General features: G+C 42.4%; 1 protein-coding gene across 2 annotated transcripts in view; it reads right to left on the minus strand.

The window, feature by feature from the left end:
* DOCK9 (dedicator of cytokinesis 9) overlaps positions 1 to 21,695 on the minus strand; it is a 216,509-nt gene extending 194,814 nt beyond the window's left edge. Inside the window, exon 1 of one of the 2 annotated variants that reach the window (XM_085888824.1) lies at positions 21,459 to 21,695. In XM_085888824.1, coding sequence (XP_085744950.1) covers positions 21,459 to 21,560 — 102 coding nt within the window. In that variant the 5' untranslated portion in view covers positions 21,561 to 21,695. The remainder of the gene's footprint in view (positions 1 to 21,458) is intronic. The other variant, XM_085888827.1, reaches the window with a different exon arrangement.
* Positions 21,696 to 22,173: the final 478 nt, after the last annotated feature.

The following is a 22,173-nucleotide window of genomic DNA, read 5'->3' on the forward strand; positions in this document are numbered from 1 at the left end:
TTCTAACATCCCTTTTTTCTTCCCATTTCCATCTCTACTTTCTACGTAGTTGGAGTAGTTTGACCATATTTGTGTGGCATTGCTTTTTACTCTGCATCAAGCTTGTTTTGAGCAAAAACAATCTTTAAAGAGAACAGTTTGGCTTTTCTATTTTTCCTTACACAGCTATCGAGGCTCATGGAAGAGCAAAACAGCTAGGGGACACAATGGTTCAACAGACAAAATAGGAAAAGGAGAAAAAAAATAGTGGGACAACAAATTGATGCACCATAGCCCAAGAAGAGGAACTGCAGAAGAATCAGTGAGAACAGGGTCTCAGCAGAAGTAGTAAAGTTTAGTGGTGGAAATGGGAGAGAACATTACGTGGTTGTCAGGACCAGACTCAAAATCCTGTGCGGAAGACCTCAGTGACTTAGATATCCTCACTGTTCCACAGGTGAGAAAAGAGGGATGTGAAAGAATCTGAGTGAGTGTTTAGTTTAGACTTGGGGAGGGCAACAAAGAAAGGCTTTCTGGCAGAATGTGTGGTGGGGCAGAGGCTGGGAGGAAAAGGATCAAGATCAAAATAGAGCCAGTAAAAAAAAAAACTGCAAGACCACCAACCTGCCGATGGTGAGCAAAAAGCACAACCCGAGACAGCTTCCAGACACAATATTTCAAGAATACTGAGGGCCTTAAATTCCATAGCTTCAAGGGGGCAGGATCTGAAGCAGTAGCATGAGTGCACACTGGGGGCAGGGGTGGGAGGGATGGGGGTATTCCATCACACTGGATGAAAGCTTTGTGTACCACAATATGAGGATGCATACAATGTACACCATTTTGTACGGCATGTACAATGCATGTCCCAGATGCCTTGGGTGGAGGACATTCTGTCCACAAATAGTTGTGTATGTATTTCAAATGGAATTTTCAATTTAAAAAAATGAAACACTGTGGAATGCCAGTGGCATTTGTGCACTGTACCATGTTGATATATGTGAGGCCTGTCGTACATATATGACCAATTAAAATGCAGCCAAAACCCCCTTATAAATAAACTTTTCACATGTTTGTAAAAATCAATGGTAATGCAGTCAAGTCTGGGGAACATAACCAACAAAAAAATGTAGGTGTGACTGACCGCAACATTTTTACAATGACGTGGATGCAACGTAGATGTACTATAACTCGTACAATGAATTCCTACCAATCAGAGCAACTGTATGCATTACAAAGTATAAATAGTCAAAATAAGTCACTTCATCCAATGCCCAGGTTGGCTCTCAAGTAACATATGTCTGACTTTGGTATATATGTAAAGGTGTGATATTAAATTGTAAACAAACCGAGCACACCAGCTGTGCTCTATTTACCTATGAAATACAACCTGTTGCTTCTCTGATGGGAATATTAAGAGGAGGGTGTGGGAAAGAGGGAGGAAGAGAAAGGAGGAAGGGAAAGGAGAGAGGAGGGAGGGTGAAGGAAGGGAGGGGAGAAGGGGAGGGGAGGAAAGGGAAAGATGATGGAGAGAAGAGTGAGGGGAAGCTAGGAAGGGGAAAGAGTGATCAAGGGGGGGGGGGGGTCAGCGATGCCTCACCAAAAAAAACTATACATTCTGGGAGGGGGTGGGAGTGAGGAGGATAGGGGGAGAGAGTTGGGGAGAGGAGTGGGAGAGAGAGAGAGTGGAGAGTGAAGAGGGGCATGGGGAGGGAGGAGAGGGGTGAGAGAAAGAGAGAAAGAAAGAGAGAGAGAGAATGAGAGAGGATTCCGGAAGATGTGATGCCCAGTTTAATGTCCATCCAAGAGACAGCACACACAATGATGAATCACCCAGCCTGTGACTCACTGGGATGACAGTTCATGGATGAGTCGGGATTCAAACCCAGGCAAGACAGCTTACAGCAAGCGAGCGTGCGTACCTCCATTAATATATTTACTTTATTTTACAAAGAAAGCTCTTCTCCGATATTTCTTGACACAAAACTACACTGCTTGCTATCTCAGTGTGTGGTTCGTGTTTCATTCCAAGGATACACAAGGAATTTCAACATAGGAGGATGCCATTACACCCATGCAATCGTGTCAATATCTAAGTATCCCCCTATCCCCACTCCTTTGAGATACCCATTTAATACAATATTAAAATGAAAACTTCACCAGTGGTTCTAGGTTTGAGTATGTTGGACATTGAATCATGAAGGTTCTCCTTCCAGTTCTTCAAGGCTAAGTTTTCTGGACCAGATACATCAGGTCTTTGTGTTATCTTGCTCTCAAACACGAGGTCCAACGAACCCCCCACCTCCCTCCCATACTTACACCACTTTCCTCCATGCCTTCAACAACCATTCATTTTGCTTGCTTCCATTGCTTCCAAATCTTGTGCCCCTCACCCCTCACTCTTGGTACCCACCCTACCCAGTCAGACCCAAATGCAAATGGACTCTGCTTTTGCACCTGAGAAGGTGTTGAAGTTTGTGGCAACCCTCGACTCTGACTCTGCAACTGGGACCAGACAGCATAGTAAGTTCATGTGTCCTAAAAACCTGCTCTGCTGTTCTTGCAAATCCTCTTTCTGCTCTGTTCACCCTATCATTTGCCTCTATTAATCTTTTATCTGTTTGGAAATCAGCCATCACCACCACATTACATATAAACAAGGTGGAAACACCATCCTCTAAACAACAGACCTCTCAATGAACGTACTTCCAATCATGAGAAAGGTCGAGGAATCCATCATCATAGTTGACATAAAATCCTCAAATCATTTCTCCAAAGTCCTGATCTCAGATCACTGATGTGGATTCAAACCAGATAGAGGCCACTCTACTTGGATGTTCTCTTCTCCAAACAATGGATTGAGACCCTCAATGTCAGACATGAGATCAGGGCTGTCTATCTCGAGTCTAGACGATACAGTGTGGCATCCCACCTTGTTTTCCAAACACTCTGGCTATAGTATCCAAGGCAAATGCCACACATGGCTGACTGACTTCCTCTACTCTCATAGCCAACTTGTGGCTCTCAACAGGATCCTCTCCTATCCCTGTCAAGGCTGGAGTACTCCAAGGCATGTCTTTGGCCCCATCATAATCCTAATCTGCACAAACTTCCTCTACAATGAACTGAAACATCCAGTCTTCCCTTTTGCAAATTTATGACTCATAATTTTCACAGGTTACCTCATTCTACAGATATCAGTTGCATCACTGTCTATATCAGCTGATCTGAAATCAATTAGATGCTTGTCTTTCAAATTAAACATCCTGGCAGATCTTGTCATCTCACGCTGTCTCTTCATAAGGATCCTTGAATGAACCCACCTTTCCAATTCCATGACCAATTAGTTTCCTGAACTTCTCCTCGGCAAACACGTTGTATAACAAGGCAAGCCTTGAAAGCCAACCACAGACTGGCAATCCTCTGATACTCCGAGTCATTCCTTCAAAAATCAGAACTACTCCCCTGATACAAAGCATGTGGCCATTGCTCAATTGAGTACTGTTATTCTCTTTAGACTGACGCCCTCGCATCACATCTTTCTCTCCTTCATTCTGTGACATCTCGAACTCTCAACATTGTTGGTATCTCCCAGGATGACGTTGAATGTTGCTCTCACATGGCAGACAGGTTAAAGCTTCTCTGTTTTAAGGGTTTTTAAAAATTATTATTTAATTGCTTCTTCTCTGGGTATATCTCCCTCTGCTGTCTCAAAGCTCCAACTATCCTAACTCCTCCAGCATGCACACGTTCTTATAGGAACCCCTTTACCGGTTCAACTCCCAAAATCCAGGCTTACCAGTCACCTCCACTCTTCATTCCATTTTTCAATTGCACTTTTCCCTGCAGGGCTTGAAACAGACAGTAGACTACCTTGTAATGTCATCCCCCCATCAGTATCCACAATCATTTCTCTCCTCATTAATCCTACCTACCACAACACTCGACTTGCAGGTTACTGTTTCCTCTCCTCCCCCTCTCTCTTTTCCTGTTCACTATTTCCCTCACTGTTGCCAAACTATGGCCTCACTGCTACACTGTCAGTACGATCTTCCAGGAGCCTGCATTTTGTAAAAAAATATTTTAAAGCAATTGCTTTGGCTGATCAATAAACTGTACCAATGTTACAAAAATATCAATGGACACCTCCTTCTACCTCTTTTCATTTTAAATTTTCACCGTTTTGAGGCCCAGTCAAGGTCACAGTTACCAGAAGCGGATTAAAAAAAAAGAATCCTAGACACGTGACTGTATTTGTGATCAGAGCCAAGAAAACACACTCTGCTAGTCCAATTCTTCACCTAATACTTGATCCGTTACATATTTCCAAACTACAATGATTTACAGTCATATGACCTCATAAAAAAGTTTCATGAAAATTATACTCGACAAGCAGTGTCCAGTAAAACAGTAGGCAAAGACAACCCATTGAGAATGCACCAAACCACAGGGGAACCGAACATCAACAATCCGCTTTCAGCATGCCACCTCCACACCCTTTCCTTAAATCAGACAGGAAGACAGGCAACTCACAGGGAAAAAAAGAGCAATAATACTCTGAGATCAATGTAACCCACAAAGCAGAACCACTCACTATTGCCATGCTGAGAAATCATCCATACCCAAGTAAAAATGAATGAAAGAAATATCAATCTGTTGGATGATATATAAATATTTTCTGGCAAATGTTACAAGGAAGGAAATGAGAGTTTTCTCTGACATAATTGGCTAACACACCTTTGGATTACAAAAACACAACCCTTTAATCATGCAGCTCAACACCAGTACTGAGAGGTCACCCCTCCCCAAATCAACAAAACCACCCTTAAAATATCTCGGGGAAATATGTTGAGATTCTTATCATATTTCTCAAAGATCTCATGACAGATTTTAGTGGATTTTTGGAAGGGCAGACATGGCTATGGCAAGAAAAATTCCATTACCAGGTGATTAAAACGACTAATGTTGGCCTACAAAGTCAGATCGCAATCATCTTTTCAATGGTACAGTATCACAGCCCTTCTGGAAACTGCTTTTACACACCGAGCCAAGTTCAGAGAAAAGCATCTTGAGAAAGCCGTCACTTGTGGCATCACCGAGTATCCCACCCTGAGTCACCGAGTATTCCGATCCTCTTTCTACAATAACTCTGCCTTCTCACTCCTGAGCACAGAAAAACATCAGAGTATACTCGTGTCCAAAGACACAACAATGTCGTGGTGTGATGTCAAGAATTTCATTTAAAAAAATAACCACATTAGTATAGCACACAAACAATGATGAACAAAAACAGTGATGAGGATGTAGGAAAGATGGAAAAAAACTAACAAAAAAAAACAATGGGGGGGGGGCAAGGAAAAAATGGAGAGGGGATGGGTTGGACCAGAAGGGCAAACTTTGAAAGTTAAAAAAAACACAAAGTGAGGAACACATTCAGTGTGTCGTTCCTAATTAGGTTTTACAGTTCGGTCGTTGAAGCATGTTAAACACATGGTTTTTATTAGAACAAGCATAATGCCTTCAGCGTCGGGGACATTGCTGACGTGCTGAAAATGTCAGGTTGTGACTGATCAGAGATAGAAGAAAAGGATGTCAAGATGATATTTGGCCTACAAACAGAATGGATAAAAACACTCAAGGCCGGTGTAATGGAAACTTTCACTTTGCAGAACAGTCAACTGTAACCATGCAGAGGCAAGTTTTTAAAGAAACATGCTGTCAGGACAGAGCAAATTAACACCATCACATCCATGTGGAACACTGCATGATCTTGGCTGGCTTGGACATTGAAACACAAAGAGCTGAGTTCTCTTCTTCTTCATCTTTTAGGAATGGCAACTTGGCTACTGGGTAGCTACGATTTTGTTGGGGCGTGACTATGCCGCTGATGCCGTGTCCCTGCCCCTATACCAGTACGCCGGTAGTCATTTCGCCGACCTCGGAAGGATGACAGGCCGAGTCAACCCCACCTGGTGTTAATTCAGCGGAAAACAGGGCTCAAACTCAGGATCCTAAGATCCCAAGTCAGTCACCCTAACCACGAAGCCAACACCAGGCTTGCTGAGTTCTCTCCTTTCAAAAATGTTCCTGCAGGCACGACTGCAACCACAAACATTTATAGAGAGAGAGAGAGAGAGCAGCAATTAAATGATTTGTAGTTGTAAAAGGGAGCTGCAGATACTTCCTTCATTGTCATTGACCATCTACAACATACAGAACAGGAAAAGAGTATTCAGTTGCACAGGAACCAACCATAAAGAAAGAATTTCACCCTTTAAGAGTCGAGGGCATCACCTTCTTGTGGGTTCACGGAGCCGAAGAGAGCTTAACCTATTCACTTTTCTTCTGAGCTTCACAGCAACTTAGAAGATGCAAGTAAAATGGAATGTTAACATCGTGCCTTATGACAAGATAATCTTCTTCACATCTATGGGAAATACAGCGTTTGCATTTTTGCAAAACACAGCAAATAAGAGACTGCATAAAACAGAGCAAGCGCACGATCTCCCAAAAAACAAATGAGGATCTTAAATTTCATGCAAGTTTTCGAGATTTATGGAACACAAACATCACGCTGTCAGCTGCAATTGGGCAACCATATCACATGTCGTGAATGGAGGTGGGAAAGACAAAACTGGGATTCAAATCAGATGGCTGAGTTAGCCAGTCACAGATCTGGCATCGTTCCAGTAAAGAACTGCTTCACTTGCAAGTCTGAATCGATAATTACAATCATCTCCGACCCTACATTTCAAAATTACTGCTCCACCTGAACCTGTTTAACCATTGTCTGGATAATGACATCACCTCAATTACACAAACTGATATTTAAGGCTCAAATAGACAGCGATCAATGCTCAAAACTATCCAGCAAACATAATCTTCCTCTTTACTCATTCGGGGCATTCCTCATTTCCTTCCCCTGCTTTCTCAGCTCTCCCCAAACCTACACCCACATACTCCCCCCTTCCCCTTCGAGCACAGTCAAGAGGTAAACTGGCACACAAACCTCAGTCAAGCCATTCTTGTCCTTCACACAGTCGTTCAGTCAATGAACCTTTAAAACGTTTGCGAATTCACAAATGTCAATGAAAATTTCATGGTTCACCTTACAAATGACCTTTCAGGCCTAACACATGTGCAGCACATTTGGAACTTAAAAGGGAATGGAGAAAAACGTGCCAGCTCGTTTGTCAACCAACCATAGGCACATCCATGCCAAGGTAAGGTGATACCTTGATTTTTCTTTTCTCTTTTTACAGATAAAGTAGTGAAGCAAGTTCCTCTAATTTTTAATTTGCTAAGTCTTCCAAAAACTTTACGATACAAAGCAATGAATTACCCAGCAAAGTAAAATCTCAGCAATGAGGAGTGAAAGGCTTCAAAGATAAATAAATTTTAAAAAGTATATACAGTGGGGAGAACAAGTATTTGACACACTGCCAATTTTGCAGGTTTTCCCACTTACAAAGTACGTAGAGGTCTGTAATTTTTATCATAGGTACACTTCAACTCTGAAAGACGGAATCTAAAACAAAAATCCTGAAAATCACATTGTATGATTTTTAATTAATTAATTTGCATTTTATTGCATGAAATAAGTATTTGATCACCTTCCAACCAGTAAGAATTCCGGCACTCAGAAACCTGTTAGTTTTGTCTTTAAGAAGCCCTCCCATTCTCCACTCATTACCTGGATTAACTGCACCTGTTTGAAATCGTTATCTGCATAAAAGACAGCTGTCCACACTCAATCAATCAGACGCCAACCTCTCCACAATGGGCAAGATCAGAGAGCTGTCTAAGGACATCAGGGACAAAATTGTGGACTTCCACAAGGCTGGGATGGGCTACAGGACAAACGGCAAGCAGCTTGGTGAGAAGGCAACAACTGTTGGCGCAATTATTAGAAAATGGAAGAAGTTCAAGAGAACAGTCAATCTCCATCGGTCTGGGGCTCCATGCAAGATCTCACCTCGTGGAGCCTCAATGATCATGAGAAAGGTGAGGGATCAGCACAGAACGACAAGGCAGGACCTGGTCAATGACCTCAAGAGAGCTGGGACCACAGTATCAAAGAAAACCATAAGTAACACACTATGCCGTCATGGATTAAAATCCTGCAGCGCACGTGAGGTCCCTCTGCTAAAGCCAGCGCATGTCCAGGCCCGTCTGAAGTTTGCCAATGACCATCGGGATGATCCAGAGGAGGAATGGGAGAAGGTCATGTGGTCTGATGAGACCAAAATAGAGCTTTTTGGTTTAAACTCCACTCGCCGTGTTTGGAGGAAGAAGAAGGATGAGTACAACCCCAAGAACACCATCCCAACCGTGAAGCATGGAGGTTGTAAACATCATTCTTTGGGGATGCTTTTCTGCAAAGGGGACAGGACGACTGCACCGTATTGAGGGGAGGATGGATGGGGCCATGTATTGCGAGATCTTGGCCAACAACCTCCTTCCCTCAACAAGAGTATTGAAGATGGGGCGTGGCTGGGTCTTTCAGCATGACAACGACCCGAAACACACAGCCAGGAGTGGCTCCGTAAGAAGCATCTCAAGGTCCTGGAGTGGCCTCGCCAGTCTCCAGACCTGAACCCAAAAGAAAATCTTTGGAGGGAGCTGAAAGTCTGTGTTGCCCAGCGACAGCCCCAAAACCTGAAGGATCTGGAGAAGATCTGTATGGAGGAGTGGGCCAAAATCCCTGCTGTAGTCTGTGCAAACCTGGTTAAGAACTACAGGAAACGTCTGATCTCTGTAATTGCAAACAAAGGTTTCTGTACCAAATATTAAGTTCTGTTTTTCTGATGTATCAAATACTTATTTCATGCAATAAAATGCAAATTAATTATTGAAAAATCATACAATATGATTTTCAGGATTTTTGTTTTAGATTCTGTCTTTCACAGTTGAAGTGTACCGATGATAAAAATTACAGACCTCTACCTGCTTTGTAATTGTGAAAACCTGCAAAATCGGCAGTGTATCAAATACTTGTTCTCCCCACTGTACGAGTATTCCAACCATACATGTATATTCAATGAACATCAACAATGCACCATATATCATTTCATCAAACATGTCTGATTATTCCTGAAAGTAATGCACAAGTGAAATGGGGGAGCGGGGGGGAGGGGGTGGGGGGGAGGGAATGAGAATTACTAGATCTGCCTCCAAATATTTTTTTCCAAATGTGTTTCAAATGAGCTCGTATATCTGTCAAGGAGGGGTGATAGGATGGGATGGGATGGGATTTCACATGACGGGAGGGCCATAGAACAATCCAATGAATGAATAGTGCAAGAACTGCCACCCACCACAATGCTGTGACGTCATTCAGCATTGCAAGTGCTTTTTTGAGAAAAAAATCCTTTTGGCTGAGCCATTGCGAATAATTTTAGGGATAGGAAGTAAATTTAGATGATGTATGCAAAATTGATGTCCCATTTCCTATCATTAGTTACCTTCGCAAACTTTGTTGCGAAGGTTATGTTTTGATCGCTGTGTATTTATTTATTTATTTATTTGTGAATATGTGTGTTCGTTTGTTTGTTATTCGCGTAACTCCAAAAGTATTGAACTGAATCGCAACAAATTTGGTGGGATGATTGGTTATCATCCGAGGACCATTTGATTAGATTTTGGGAGCGATCGGGTCAAAGGTCAAGGTCATGAAAAGGTCAAAATCGTCTTTTTACCATAGCGCGGTCAATTTGTATCCAATTTGCATGCAACCAATGCCAAAATGTTCAGAATTCAATGCCCCATATTGTGATATGTGACATGACACAATGACGTAATAACCCTTATTAGCGGTTGGGAGTCAAAGGTCAGGGGGGGTCACGACATTGCAAAATGTGCGGTTTTCGTCATAACACGGTCAATTCTTATCCGATTTGCATGCAACCAACACCAAAATGTTGACTGTTCTGTTCCCCACACTATAATACCAATTACAAAATTAAGAGGATAAAGGTCAAGGTTGAGGTCATGAAAAGGTCAAAATCGTCATTTTGCCATAGTGCGGTCGATTTTTATCCAATTTACATGCAATCAATGCCAAAATGTTGTGAATTCAATGCCCAATCTTGTGATATACGATATGACACAATGACGTCATTACCTTTGTTAGCGGTTTGGGTCAAAGGTCAGGGGGGTCAATGACCTTTATTATCATAATGCGGTCAATTCTTATACAATTTGTATGTAAGTAGATTCAAAATGTTTAGAATTCAATTCCCTATCCTGTGATGTGTAATATTTGATTTCTTATAATGTGACCAGTTGTCATCAGATTGACTTGACACCGACACCCAAAAAGGTCAGGGAGTTCATACAGAAATTGTACAATGTACGTGAATCAGTGTCAAACAGCAGGAAATGTAATGTTTTTAAGCCATCATAACACATATGAGATGGCAGATGTGGTATGGGATTAAATACCCGCACAATCAACGGTTTCTGGGGGGGGGGGGGCAAAATGTAGCGTTGGTGAAGGTATGCGCTCTACTGAGTGCCCGTTCTAGTTTGTGGATGTTAAAGATTCCACAGTGTCCTTCCAAAAGAGTAGGGGAGTTGTTCCTGGCACTCTGAACAAATTCCAAATTCCTGCTCTAACATACAGATGACACATCAGCAGATCAGTGGCATAATCACACTCCCAGCAGTGATACAAACAAGCAGCAATGTGCTGCATACAAAAGAAAGAAAAAAAATTGCCAATGAAGTTTGGTGATGATGCACAGAGGAATGAGAAAGAGAAGCAGATTATATATCTAGACCTATAAAAGGTAAAAAAAAAGAAGAAAAAAAAATCTCTGTGTCTGTCTGTCTGTCTGTCTGTCTCTCTCTTCTATGCATGGCCACATCTTTTAAGTTACAAACTCCAAACTTGGGGTACAAATACAACTTTGTGTAGGGGGTAGCACAGGCCTCACGCAGGGGTGTAGGGGGTGGGCGTAAATTCCCTATATAAATGTGTAACGTGTAGCACCACCTGGTAGAGGTGGCACAGGGTATTACAATTTCCTTTTCTACCTGAGCAACGCTGAGGTTAAAGTACTCTTCGCATGGGTAAGTTTGTCCTACACCAATGCATCGGTAAATGAATACCCACTATTACATACCAAGGCAGCATATAGTTTTATCTGCTCGGGGGAGGGGGGGGGGGCAGGAGAGCTTCTTGGATTGAGAAAAAAAGGCAGAAGAGCCTGTGAGGTGGGGGGGGGTGAATGGTTTAAATGGTGAGTTGAGGTGATGGGGGTTGGGTATAAATAAAACTAGAAAGTGCCTGCCCGTCCCTTCCCAGCAAAGCCCATCCACATCCGCTTTGGGAAAAAATAAAATTAGGCGGTGTAAGGAGGGAGGATGGGGACAATGTCAATAGGATATTCATCACAGCCTTTTTAGATGCTGAATTGTGAATTCATGAAATACAGCAACACGAAAAGAGTAAGATCAAAATGAAAAAGCAAAATTGAAAGCCCATTGCATTCAAAATGCAAAGCCGTTTGTATTCAGATGTCTTCTTCTTCAGACGTATTTAGGGACGGACGCACATGGAAAGTGAAACAGTTCCAATCAGCCAATCAATTTTTGTGATTGGCTACAAAGTGTTACATATTCACATTTCTCTTCCCACGCAACACCTGGTATATATATATATATATATATATATATATATATATATATATATATATATATATATATATATATATATATATATATATATATATCAAGTCTCACATGTAATTGGAAGGGAAGAACAAATTAGCTCTCACTGAATCAATAATCCCCAGGTAGCTCAGATCTTTATAATTAACCTCCCTGCTTTTCCAGCCAAAGCAAGCTATACAAAGCAATGAAGACAAGCTCCACAAAGTAACCCCTTTTCTGTTTCAAACCCTACCTGGGTTCTTCTACAGTTGCAGACATTCACAAGTAGCACATACATATATCTCAACACTACACGCCCCAATCAGCTACCAGACCGGTTTAATTGCTTATTGGCAAGTCGTCAGCGACAGCGTAGACAAACGTGCATGACCGAAGGTCCCAAACACGTACCACTTGCATTCATCATATCAATATCAGGACCATCACAGATCCCTTTCAAAACAAACACAAACACACACACAACTAAAAGGCAGAGACATATTTTAAAATTTCACAACACAATGTACCCAGGATGGCACCATTTTATTATTTCTGAAGGTTTCCTGAATTCTCAAATAAATAGGTCAGGCTCAGTCTACTACATTGAAATTTCAATGTACCTTTTTTGACTTTAAAGTTCACACAAGCTCCAACTATTTATTTTTTAATTCTGCAAGTGATAGGACGCCAGAAGCCACGGTAAGCTGAAATTTAATTGGTCAATACATTCCACTGCGTCGGCTACACGTTTGAATTTGAAACGGTACCTTTGTGATTCGGTGTGATGTAGTACTATATTACTTGTGTCGTAGAGTTATTTAAACTCTCTTTGAAGCTGAGATGGCACACCTGAATGTCATGTTTCTCATAGCTATCCACATACTGACACGCTTCAGTAGCTTATGACAGAGTGTTTGCCGAATATCTTGTTCCTGCTGTCGGAGAATAATAAAAAGGTACCATTGAAAAGCTAATAGCAGACTTACCTGGTTGGGAAACTGAAAATCGTTCACTTGGAACAAAAAATTGTGTCCGTTAAATCATAAAAATACCTGTTATAAAAGCCAATTTTCCTATGATTGAAAAAGAAGAAGCAGGAATGTGAACTGAAAGCAATGGCACATTCCAGAGGGAACGGATATTTACTAGCAAATATAAATACATGTTCCTTTATTTTCTGCAGCAAGTTCCACCAATAAGTTGTTGAACACTCCCTGAGCCGGCGTTCTCTCCACACAGTGCTTTACTCACAACTGCTTCTGGCATGCCATCAGCGAGGCATCAGCACAAGTTCCAAAGCAGCAGTGCTTAGAACTCTCATCCTTTCATCCTCTCCTGTATTTCTTATTCATTGCCATTTTGTTTTCTGACAATATCATCACCGACAGTCGTGTAGTGTGCAACAGTCGACGTCAAAACAAGATTGAACAAGGTTCGTCACCGACGGTGTTGCTGTGCCGTGTAGATGAATACTGGCTCATGTGTGGTGGGCTTTCGACACTATATGGATGTTGTATGCATCAACAATTACCTATAAAAGGTACTCTGGCTTAAGATATTAGGGTCTTGAGTTTGAACCCCTGTCACACCGTTGAAATAACATCAGGTGGGTTGACTCAGCCCGTCATTCTTCCGAGGTCGGCAAAATGAGTACCAGCTTATTGGTAACACGGGCACTGCATCAGCGGCACAGCTGCACTTGCAGAAAAATGATGCAACTGGCAGCCACAAGTTGCATTCTCTCCCCTTACTTGTTCAATCTACATCACGAATACATCATGAGGAAATGAAACTTGAATGACATACAAGCTGGAGTCAGGATTGGAGGAAGATGTATCAACGATCTCAGGTATGTTGATGATACCATTCTGTTGGCAGAAAGTAAACAGGACTTGATGAAACTGCTGCAAGAATTCACTTCTGACACAGACAGATAAAGAAAGAGAAATAAAAATTTAAAAAGATAAAAGAAAAAAAAAATTAGAATGAATGAAGAGAAATATGAAAGAGAAGAAAGTAGTGTGAAAGGAACAAAGAACAAAGATGTCAGGAAGAACCTGGCCAGATAGATTTCAGCAGTTTATACTCCCCAGGCTCAAACGCAACTAAAGGTACAAGCTAGCAGTGGTCCGTCAGCGGGGAAGCACAGTCCACACAGCATCAGGATATGGGACAAGCATAATAATGGAATAATGATAATTTCAAACATAATGAAATGGAAAACCAAAGATTGCATTGGAGTAATCAGGAGGAACCTGGATAGGATTCAGGTTTCAGCTGCTGCTCCTCAATCCTAAAAAAAAACCCCCAAAAAAAGACTAAAATCTTGTCAACTGAGAAGTTCAATGTGTTCATCTTGGGAGACAATTCTGTGCAAATAGTGGAAAGTTTCATCTTCCTGGGTTCTAAGATTGAAGTGAGTGGAGAATGTGGAGGATAAATTCAGACGATTAGCATTGCGGAGAGCAGCAATGGCAGCATTGACAAGGATCTGGAAAGACAAAGATGTGACAAAACAAACCAAGAGGAGATTGGTGAATGCTCTGGTATTTCCATTTGCAATGTATGGATCTGAGTCATAGAAAATGAAAAAAGAAAGAAAGGAAGAAGATTGACAGTTTTGAAATGTGGTGTTGGAGAAGAAGGTAAAAAAAACCCATGGACTGCAAGAAAAACAAACAAATCACTGAATGAAGAAGTTAAATCACAATGTACATTAGAAACACTGATCAATGTTAAAACAAACACTTTTGTTTCTGTTTTAGCATTGATCAGTCATTTTTTTTTTTGTAATATAGAGTCAAGACTTGTGGAATAGCAATGACAAAACAAATCAGGACACAACATAACAAAGGGAACAGCAAGAGAAAGGGGAAACACCAACAGCAGGACGGAGGGAGAAAGTAGATGGGGACGGACAAACAAGGGAGGAAGGTAACGGCGAGGGGTGAAGGAGAATGCAAAGGTGGACACGATGGATACATAAGCAAATTTTTGGGAGGGGTGTGGGGTGGGGGGGAATGATTTAACAGGTGCATAAAAGATCATGATTTTGGATGGAGGATGATTTGAGATGGTGGTGAACAGCTGTCTTAAAGACCTAGAGGGAAGAATGAAATTGAAGAGAGTATGGAAGGTGGTTCCACAAGCAGGAAAAAAGTGGAATAAATGAGTGAGTGGAGGTGAACAGTGGTTCTGGATGTAGACAGTTTCACTAGGAGGGGGTTGCTGGTGGACCGCGTGTGTCCTGCAGATACCTGGGGCAGGGGGACAAGTCCAGAAATGAGGCAGAAGAAGACAGAGAGACCACTGACCTGTTGGTCCTGGCAAAGTGATTAGCCCATAGACTCAGCTTCATCGCGAGACATTCCAATGATATTGAAGGCCTTTGTTTCCATGGCCAAACTGAGTAAGATGTGAGGCAGGGGAGCCAGCCCAAGGGGGAGAGCAGTACTCCATCAAACTGCGGATGAAAGCCTTGTAGGTGGACAGGAGCTCAGGTGTGCCAAGGAAGGGTTTTGGATGATGGAGAATGCCCAGTTGCCATCTGGCTTTGGAGCCCAACATCGAAATGTGGCTTGCTGCAAAGAAAACATGGCTGAGAGTGAGTCCCAAGAGTTTGAGTAACTAAACTTCTTTGAGAGGGTTGTTGAGAAAGTAGATGGAAGGATTTGCAGTATGGTCCTTTCAGAGAGAGAGAGAGAGAGAGAGAGAGAGAGAGAGAGAGAGAGAGAGAGAGAGAGAGAGAGAGAGAGAGAGAGTGGGTATTTAGGATTTCTCAGGATCAACAGCCATGTTCCAAGTGTTTTATCAGACTGGGATTTTGCCCAGGTCTGAGGAGAGGGAACAGACTGCTCCTGTCTGTCAGAAGGCTGAGAGACATCACGGCAGAGTGTGAAGTCATCAGCAGAGATAAATAGGATTTTTGAGAGAGATCATTGAAAAAGATCAGAAATAAAATGGGGCCAAGAACACTGTCTTGGGGTACTCCAGCCTTGAGAGGGAGAGGAGAAGAAAGGGCTCCATTGAAAGCCACGTATGTTGTCTACGAGAGTGGAGGAAGTCAGTAATTCAAGAGTGGAGTTGGCCTTGGATTCCATCGGCAGACAGTTTGGAAAGTAAGACAGGATGCCAGACTGTCATAAGCTCGAGATATGTCCAGAGAGACAGCCTGATCTTATGTGTGACATTGAGGGCCTCCATCCATTGTTGGGAAAGTAGAAGCAGCATGTCCAAGGAGGTGTGATGAAGTCTGAATCCGAATTGATCTGAGATAAGGCTGTGGGAGAAAAAGAATTATTTTATGTCAACTACGCTGATTGATTCCATGACCTTGCTGATGATTTGAAGCAAGCTCATTGAGCTGTACTGAAGGGGATCCATTTTTGTACCTTTTTGATGTAATGCTGTGATGTTGGCAGATTTCAAAGAATATGAAAGATTATCTTTGTTGAATGACAGTGTGAAATGGCAGAAAGAGGAAGCGAAAAAGCAGCAGTTTTTGTTTTAGGACACGTGAGCTGATGCTATATGGTGCAGTTGCAGAGTTAGGGTTGCCAGAAACTTTTCCACCTTTTCAGGTACAAAAGACAGAATCCAGGAGCAGCTGAATACAACAGGTATGGATGGGAAGTGTGTGTGTGTGTGAGAGAGAGCGAGAGAGAGAGAGAGAGAGAGAGACAGAGAGAGAGAGAGAGAGAGAGAGAGAGAGAGAGAGAGAGAGAGAGAGAGAGAGAGAGAGAGAGAGAGAGAGAGAGAGAGAGAGAGAGAGAGAGAGAGAGAGAGAGAGAGAGAGAGAGAGAGAGAGAGAGAGAGAGAGAGAGAGAGAGAGAGAGAGAGAGAGAGAGAGAGAGAGAGAGAGAGAGAGAGAGAGAGAGAGAGAGAGAGAGAGAGAGAGAGAGAGAGAGAGAGAGAGAGAGAGAGAGAGAGAGAGAGAGAGAGAGAGAGAGAGAGAGAGAGAGAGAGAGAGAGAGGGGGGGAGGATGGGGGGGTGGTGGTTAGGAACACAAGATTTGAGGCAAAAACAGAATTGAGGCATTCGGCCTTCTCACGAGTGGAGTCGGCTGTGGTGCCTTATGAAGTGAGGGAAGGGATGGAAGGGGAGCATACATCAGAGACGGACTTGACAAGGCACCACCAGGTTTTAGAGGAGGGAGACAAGTTTGAAAGCTCATTCTTGAGATTGGACAGATGTTGTTTTCTCACTCTCTTGAGAGTGGACACACACTTGTATCTGATTTTGTTAAATGATCTGAGGTTACCTTCAGTTGGATTTGCCTTTCAGGAAGAGAATGCAAGTTATTTTAAAGCAAATGCCTCATCACAGGATTCAGAGTACCAAGAGTAGGAGGATGAGTACAATAACTGAAGACGATATGGGATTAATCTGTGCATAAGAGAGAGCAGGTTTGTGTGGAAGAATTCCCAGGCTGAATTAATATCAAAAGCGGTGGATATAGGAGACCAGTCCTGAAGTGTGATGGCTACTTGCAGTCCCTGACAGTCTGCCTGAGTGAACTGTCAGACTCGCCAGAGCTGAGGCTGTTCTCTGAGAATGGCCAGATAGATGGTCACCTTCACAAACACATGATCAGATGAGTCAATGGGGGCAGAGGGTGAGCAAGATACATTGGCAAGGAAGTTGGTCATCACCAAATCCAAGAGGGAAGATTTGTCATTGGGAGAAATCCAGAAGGGAAAGTTCACGGATTGAGTCAGAACCATCCATCCATCCATTGGGACCATACTCTGTGCAGAGCGTTGGTGCTGCCCAAGCAGTCTCCTGAGGTATTGGGCACAATCCTGGACGAGTCGCCACTCCGACACAGGATACCAGCAAGCTGACACTCATTTTGCTGACCTCGGAAGGAAGACAGGCAGTCAACCCCACCTGGTATTAATTCAACAACCGAGTGGGATTTGAACTCAGGATCCCAAGCCCACCACCCTAACAGTCAGACCCATGGAGTCAGATAAGTCCTTCACAGAAGTGCCATAGCTGGTGAGAAAGGTACCAACACACAGGCAATTAGCATGGTGACTAATGAAGGTTTGAATCCGTTTCACAAACAATGCATTTCCCTGTCCATTGATACAAGAGGAGAGGTAATCCAACTGAACAAAATACAACGGATATATCTGAACTCCAAGGTTGCTTTATGTGTTGGATGTAACTTCATGTGAATTCTACAAGTGCAACAATATTATATATATATATATATATATATATATATATATATATATATATATATATATATATATATATATATATATATATATACATATATATATAATATATACACATGGCATTATGTGAAAGAAATAAAAAGAAAAAAATCATTGCAATTTCTTCAGTTTTTCATATTCTTTAAAATAAAATAAAAAACACAATGGGTTGCATTTTTAGGGTTGGTGAGGAAACCACAATACTCCTTTTAGGTGGGCCAAAGCAACTACCAGAGTTAACTTGAAGATGAAAGGGTTTAATATATTGTGAGGTCAAGGTTTCCCCAAAGCCAATGGTGACAAATGACATTATTGAACCCACTTATTCAGAAGTAACTCTTGATGGACTTTATAATCAACAATGACATCTCAGTGCATGTGCGAGGACTGACTGAATGATGAATGAGCATACAGTGGTATTTTTAGCTGAAGGCAAGTTTTGCAGACTATGCTGGATTTCACAGTCCTCTTTAAAGAAATTCCAATGCAGGCCCTCATCGCCCGCACAACTGCATTGCATTTATTACTTTTTGCAACCATTTTGTTGGACCAAATCCTATCCAAACTCTGCAAAAGTGCCCTCATATGTCAACAAAGTAAAGATGATTCACCCTATCACCAGAAGCCACTGTTCCATCATTTGAATATGCGAAAGAAAGAATGAGATGCTTAAAATCCACAAGGCAAGCAAATACAAGGAAGGAAGACAGACAGCTTCCCATTCCAAAGGATGCCAAATGCACAGCACTGAAGAGGAAATAACCCCATTTTGAACTGCTGAACTGCAAATCCATAAATAGCAATACTATCGAACCAAATACACTTTGAAATAGCAATCAAATTACTGCTGTCCATTATCAACAAATTTTAACTCCAGCATCAAGGGGTAAGGTTTTTTTTTAATGTCCCTGGATATGATAACCTTCTATATAGTATAACTAGAACGACTGCTACTACCACTACTTCCACTTCTTCTTAAATAGCCTCATTGCCACCATATTATGTGATCTACCAAGGAAAGTACTCGAGCCATTTCTTTCACGAACCATTTGGCCAGGCCTGACGTTCGACTGAAAGTGATTTTGGCAGGAATGTGCAATTTGTTCAGGATGCAGCGATAACTCGACTAATCTTCGCAACAGGCACTTTGGGATCTTATCCAAAGTTAGACCAACTAATGCTAGCAGATGGCTCCCCAGCTTAGTGTACATCTGAGAGACTGGTGCAACTTGTGATGCAATGTTCTGCCTGAGAAGCACCGATCCAACAGCTTATAGTCAGGCCTAGAATGAAACCCAGACTAAACAGCTCAAGTGTAAGTCTGTCACCCATGCACTATCCGATCAGACTTGTTATATCGTAAATATACTTGCAAAGATACCCATTCCTTGTTCCATCACCATTTGATTACCTCTGCCACCGAAGGTGAAGGAGGTGATGTTTTCACTCCTCTCTGTCTGTCTGTGTGCAGGATATCTCAAAAAGTTGTGGACGGATTTGGACGAAATTTGGTGGACAGGTTGGGTGTGTGACAAGAACAAATTGATTCAATTTTGGAGAAGATCTGAATGCAGATCTTGATACGATAATAATTTAATTTTCAAAGTGATTCTTCACCATTGAGAGATGAGGGCCAAAAACAATGTAGTACTGTATAGCATGATATTTCAAAAATGTATTGGGTCCGATATGTTCTTGTGGATCAGGCATTACGTGACGGAGGTATGCGCTATACCGAGTGCCATTCTTGTTGTGACTGTGATCATTTGAATCCTGGCCCAGCTACAAACTGTCTTCATGGTGTATTGCAAGCAGGATGATGCATCAACGTGCGGGCCGTCACTCGGATGGACGTTAAACTGGGCGTCCAGTCTGCCAGCATGAGTTGGTGGGCATTAAAGATCCCAAAGCATCCTTCACGAAGAGTCGGCAAGCTATCGCTGGCACCGTGACGAAATTCCAAATTCCTTCACTGGATTCCTGCGTCAGTGGCAAGCCATCCAGGATTGAAACCCAAGCCAATAAATTGCTTTAGCAGAATTGACGCTCTGTACAAAGCATGGTACATGAATGTGATCGTTATTCAAAAACAATTAAAAATAATAATAATAACAATAATAATCAAACGGCATTCTCCAGTTCAGGCTATATTTAAGCAAAGTGCAGTTTCTCAGCATGCCATTCATTCTTTCACCAAGCATTCATAATCCCTGCAGCCCAAGGACACAGCGACCAGTGCTCTCCAAAACACAGATGCAATGAATCTAATAAGCCATGGACCATCGCATGGATCATCATCTCTGATTTCAACACATTAACCAAGATCCACAGCATGTCAAAACCCAAAGTACCAACTTCCTATTCTGCCAAAAGAAAGAAATGATGACAAGAGTATAAACGTTACCCCAATAATACGACAGTACTTAATTTACATGAAACAAACAAACAAACAAACAAAGAAGAAGAAAAGTATGTAATTGGAATATCCAGTTGGAACAAATTTTCTGGCTAAGGATGCAGGGAAAAGGAAAGTGGACATTTCATTGGAGTCGGAGAAATGCATCAAGAGATCATTTTTATAATTCCACTTTCATGGGTCAAAAGCAATCTCACGCAACTCAAAATCAAGTTTGACAGTCATTGGTTGGAAGAAAACTTGCAGATTTGTGGAAATCTCTGCTGTCTGACGCAGATCACAATCTCGTGTTCAAGACAAAAACATTCTGCGCAACAGCTTTGAATGATAAACAAAATTCTTGCGTGATGCAGGAAGGAAAAAAAAGGACGATTCTCAAAATAAAGAAGAAGTGACTCAAATCAGCCATTCGGCGCAATCTCGGGATGTGGAGAGGGTGACAAAAGAGCAAATTCGGGATTTTGAAAGCAACGAGGAGGAGATATGTGAATGAGCTCTGCACAAAAGGGGCCAAAAGCCATTCCTGCGAACACCTTCACCGTGTCATGGCCCACTTGGAGCTGCAAGTGGAAGATAAATCAGCAAAGGGATCACGAGGATAAATTGGTGAGAACATTTGGTGTAATAAGACGTACTTTGGTGGAGATTGGGGGGGAGGGGGGGTGAAAACAAGAAGGAGGGATTGGGAAGGGGGTATGTAGTTGGATACAAATTAAGTAAAGATAATTGTTTACAATATTTATAAACCAAGTAACAAGATGAATCGATTTCACAGTTAGAATTTCATAAGCAAGCACAAACAGTAACGAGGATTGGTAGATTTGGGGATGCTGACAACGTAGGTTACAAGTACAGTGTAACATGTCACACCGGCTACATATAAAATGTAATTGGAGTTTGAAATTGTTTTACTAATCGAACAGACAGATCCTCCATGTAACCCCCTTTCATCACCAACACTCCACTCCCCACCCTGACTTCCCCCATAAAATCCCCAATGCTACCGGATTCCAAATGGAACCTTCAACCCCCCCCCCCCCCCCGCCATCTCCCCTACCCACGAGACACATGTGCAGCTAAGCCAGTCGCCAGAGAAACGAGGCCGAGGGAATCCAAAGCAATGTCCAGAGAGAGATCGGTACATAGACAGTAAAGACAAAGAGAGACATCCTTCCTGACTCACCACCAGCACGGAGTTCCGCACCACCTCGGACACGCTCTGCCGCAGCTCGGCCGCCGTACCAGGCTTGCTCAACGCCTTCGTGAACCTCCGTGCCTCCGCCATCGCTCTGACTGTTCCCCTTCCGTCTTCCTTCCTCTCTCCCTCCTTCGCAATCCTCCGCCCGAAATCAACGCCGATCTCGCTGCTGTGTCTTCCCGTCGATCTCTCCAGCACCTCCGCCTTATCGCACCAGTTATCCCCCCTCCTCTTTCTCACCCCCAGAGACGTCCTCTAGCCCTGCCTACCTGCGTGCGTGACTCACACTAAAAACCCACCATTTATAACCAACAACTATCTGATAAATACATCTCTTCCTTATCCATACAAACACCACAAATACATCCATTAAATGACTCCATGCCCATCCAGAGCCTTTCATTCTCAACGTGTCCATTATTTTGCTGTCTCTCCGAAGCATCCTCCGTGCGTTCATTTAATATATACATCTCATCTCTTGTACTGTACTAAAAGGCAACGTCTCACGTCCAAAAACTTCCATCCGCAAGTATATTTAAATCGATTCCTGTCGAAGATTGATGTCCCCACCCCATCCAATCAGATACCTCGTATCCAAAAACAACACCAAATGCATAATCATGGATATTCTGGTTGTGCATTCATCTATCTCATTATATGTGTATATGTATATATAATTAAGCCCCATGCTCTTCCAGCT

This window comes from Eptatretus burgeri, chromosome 7 (assembly GCF_056783735.1).
Source record: "Eptatretus burgeri isolate ZD-2024b chromosome 7, Ebu_testis_v1, whole genome shotgun sequence".
Lineage (NCBI taxonomy): Eukaryota > Metazoa > Chordata > Myxini > Myxiniformes > Myxinidae > Eptatretus > Eptatretus burgeri.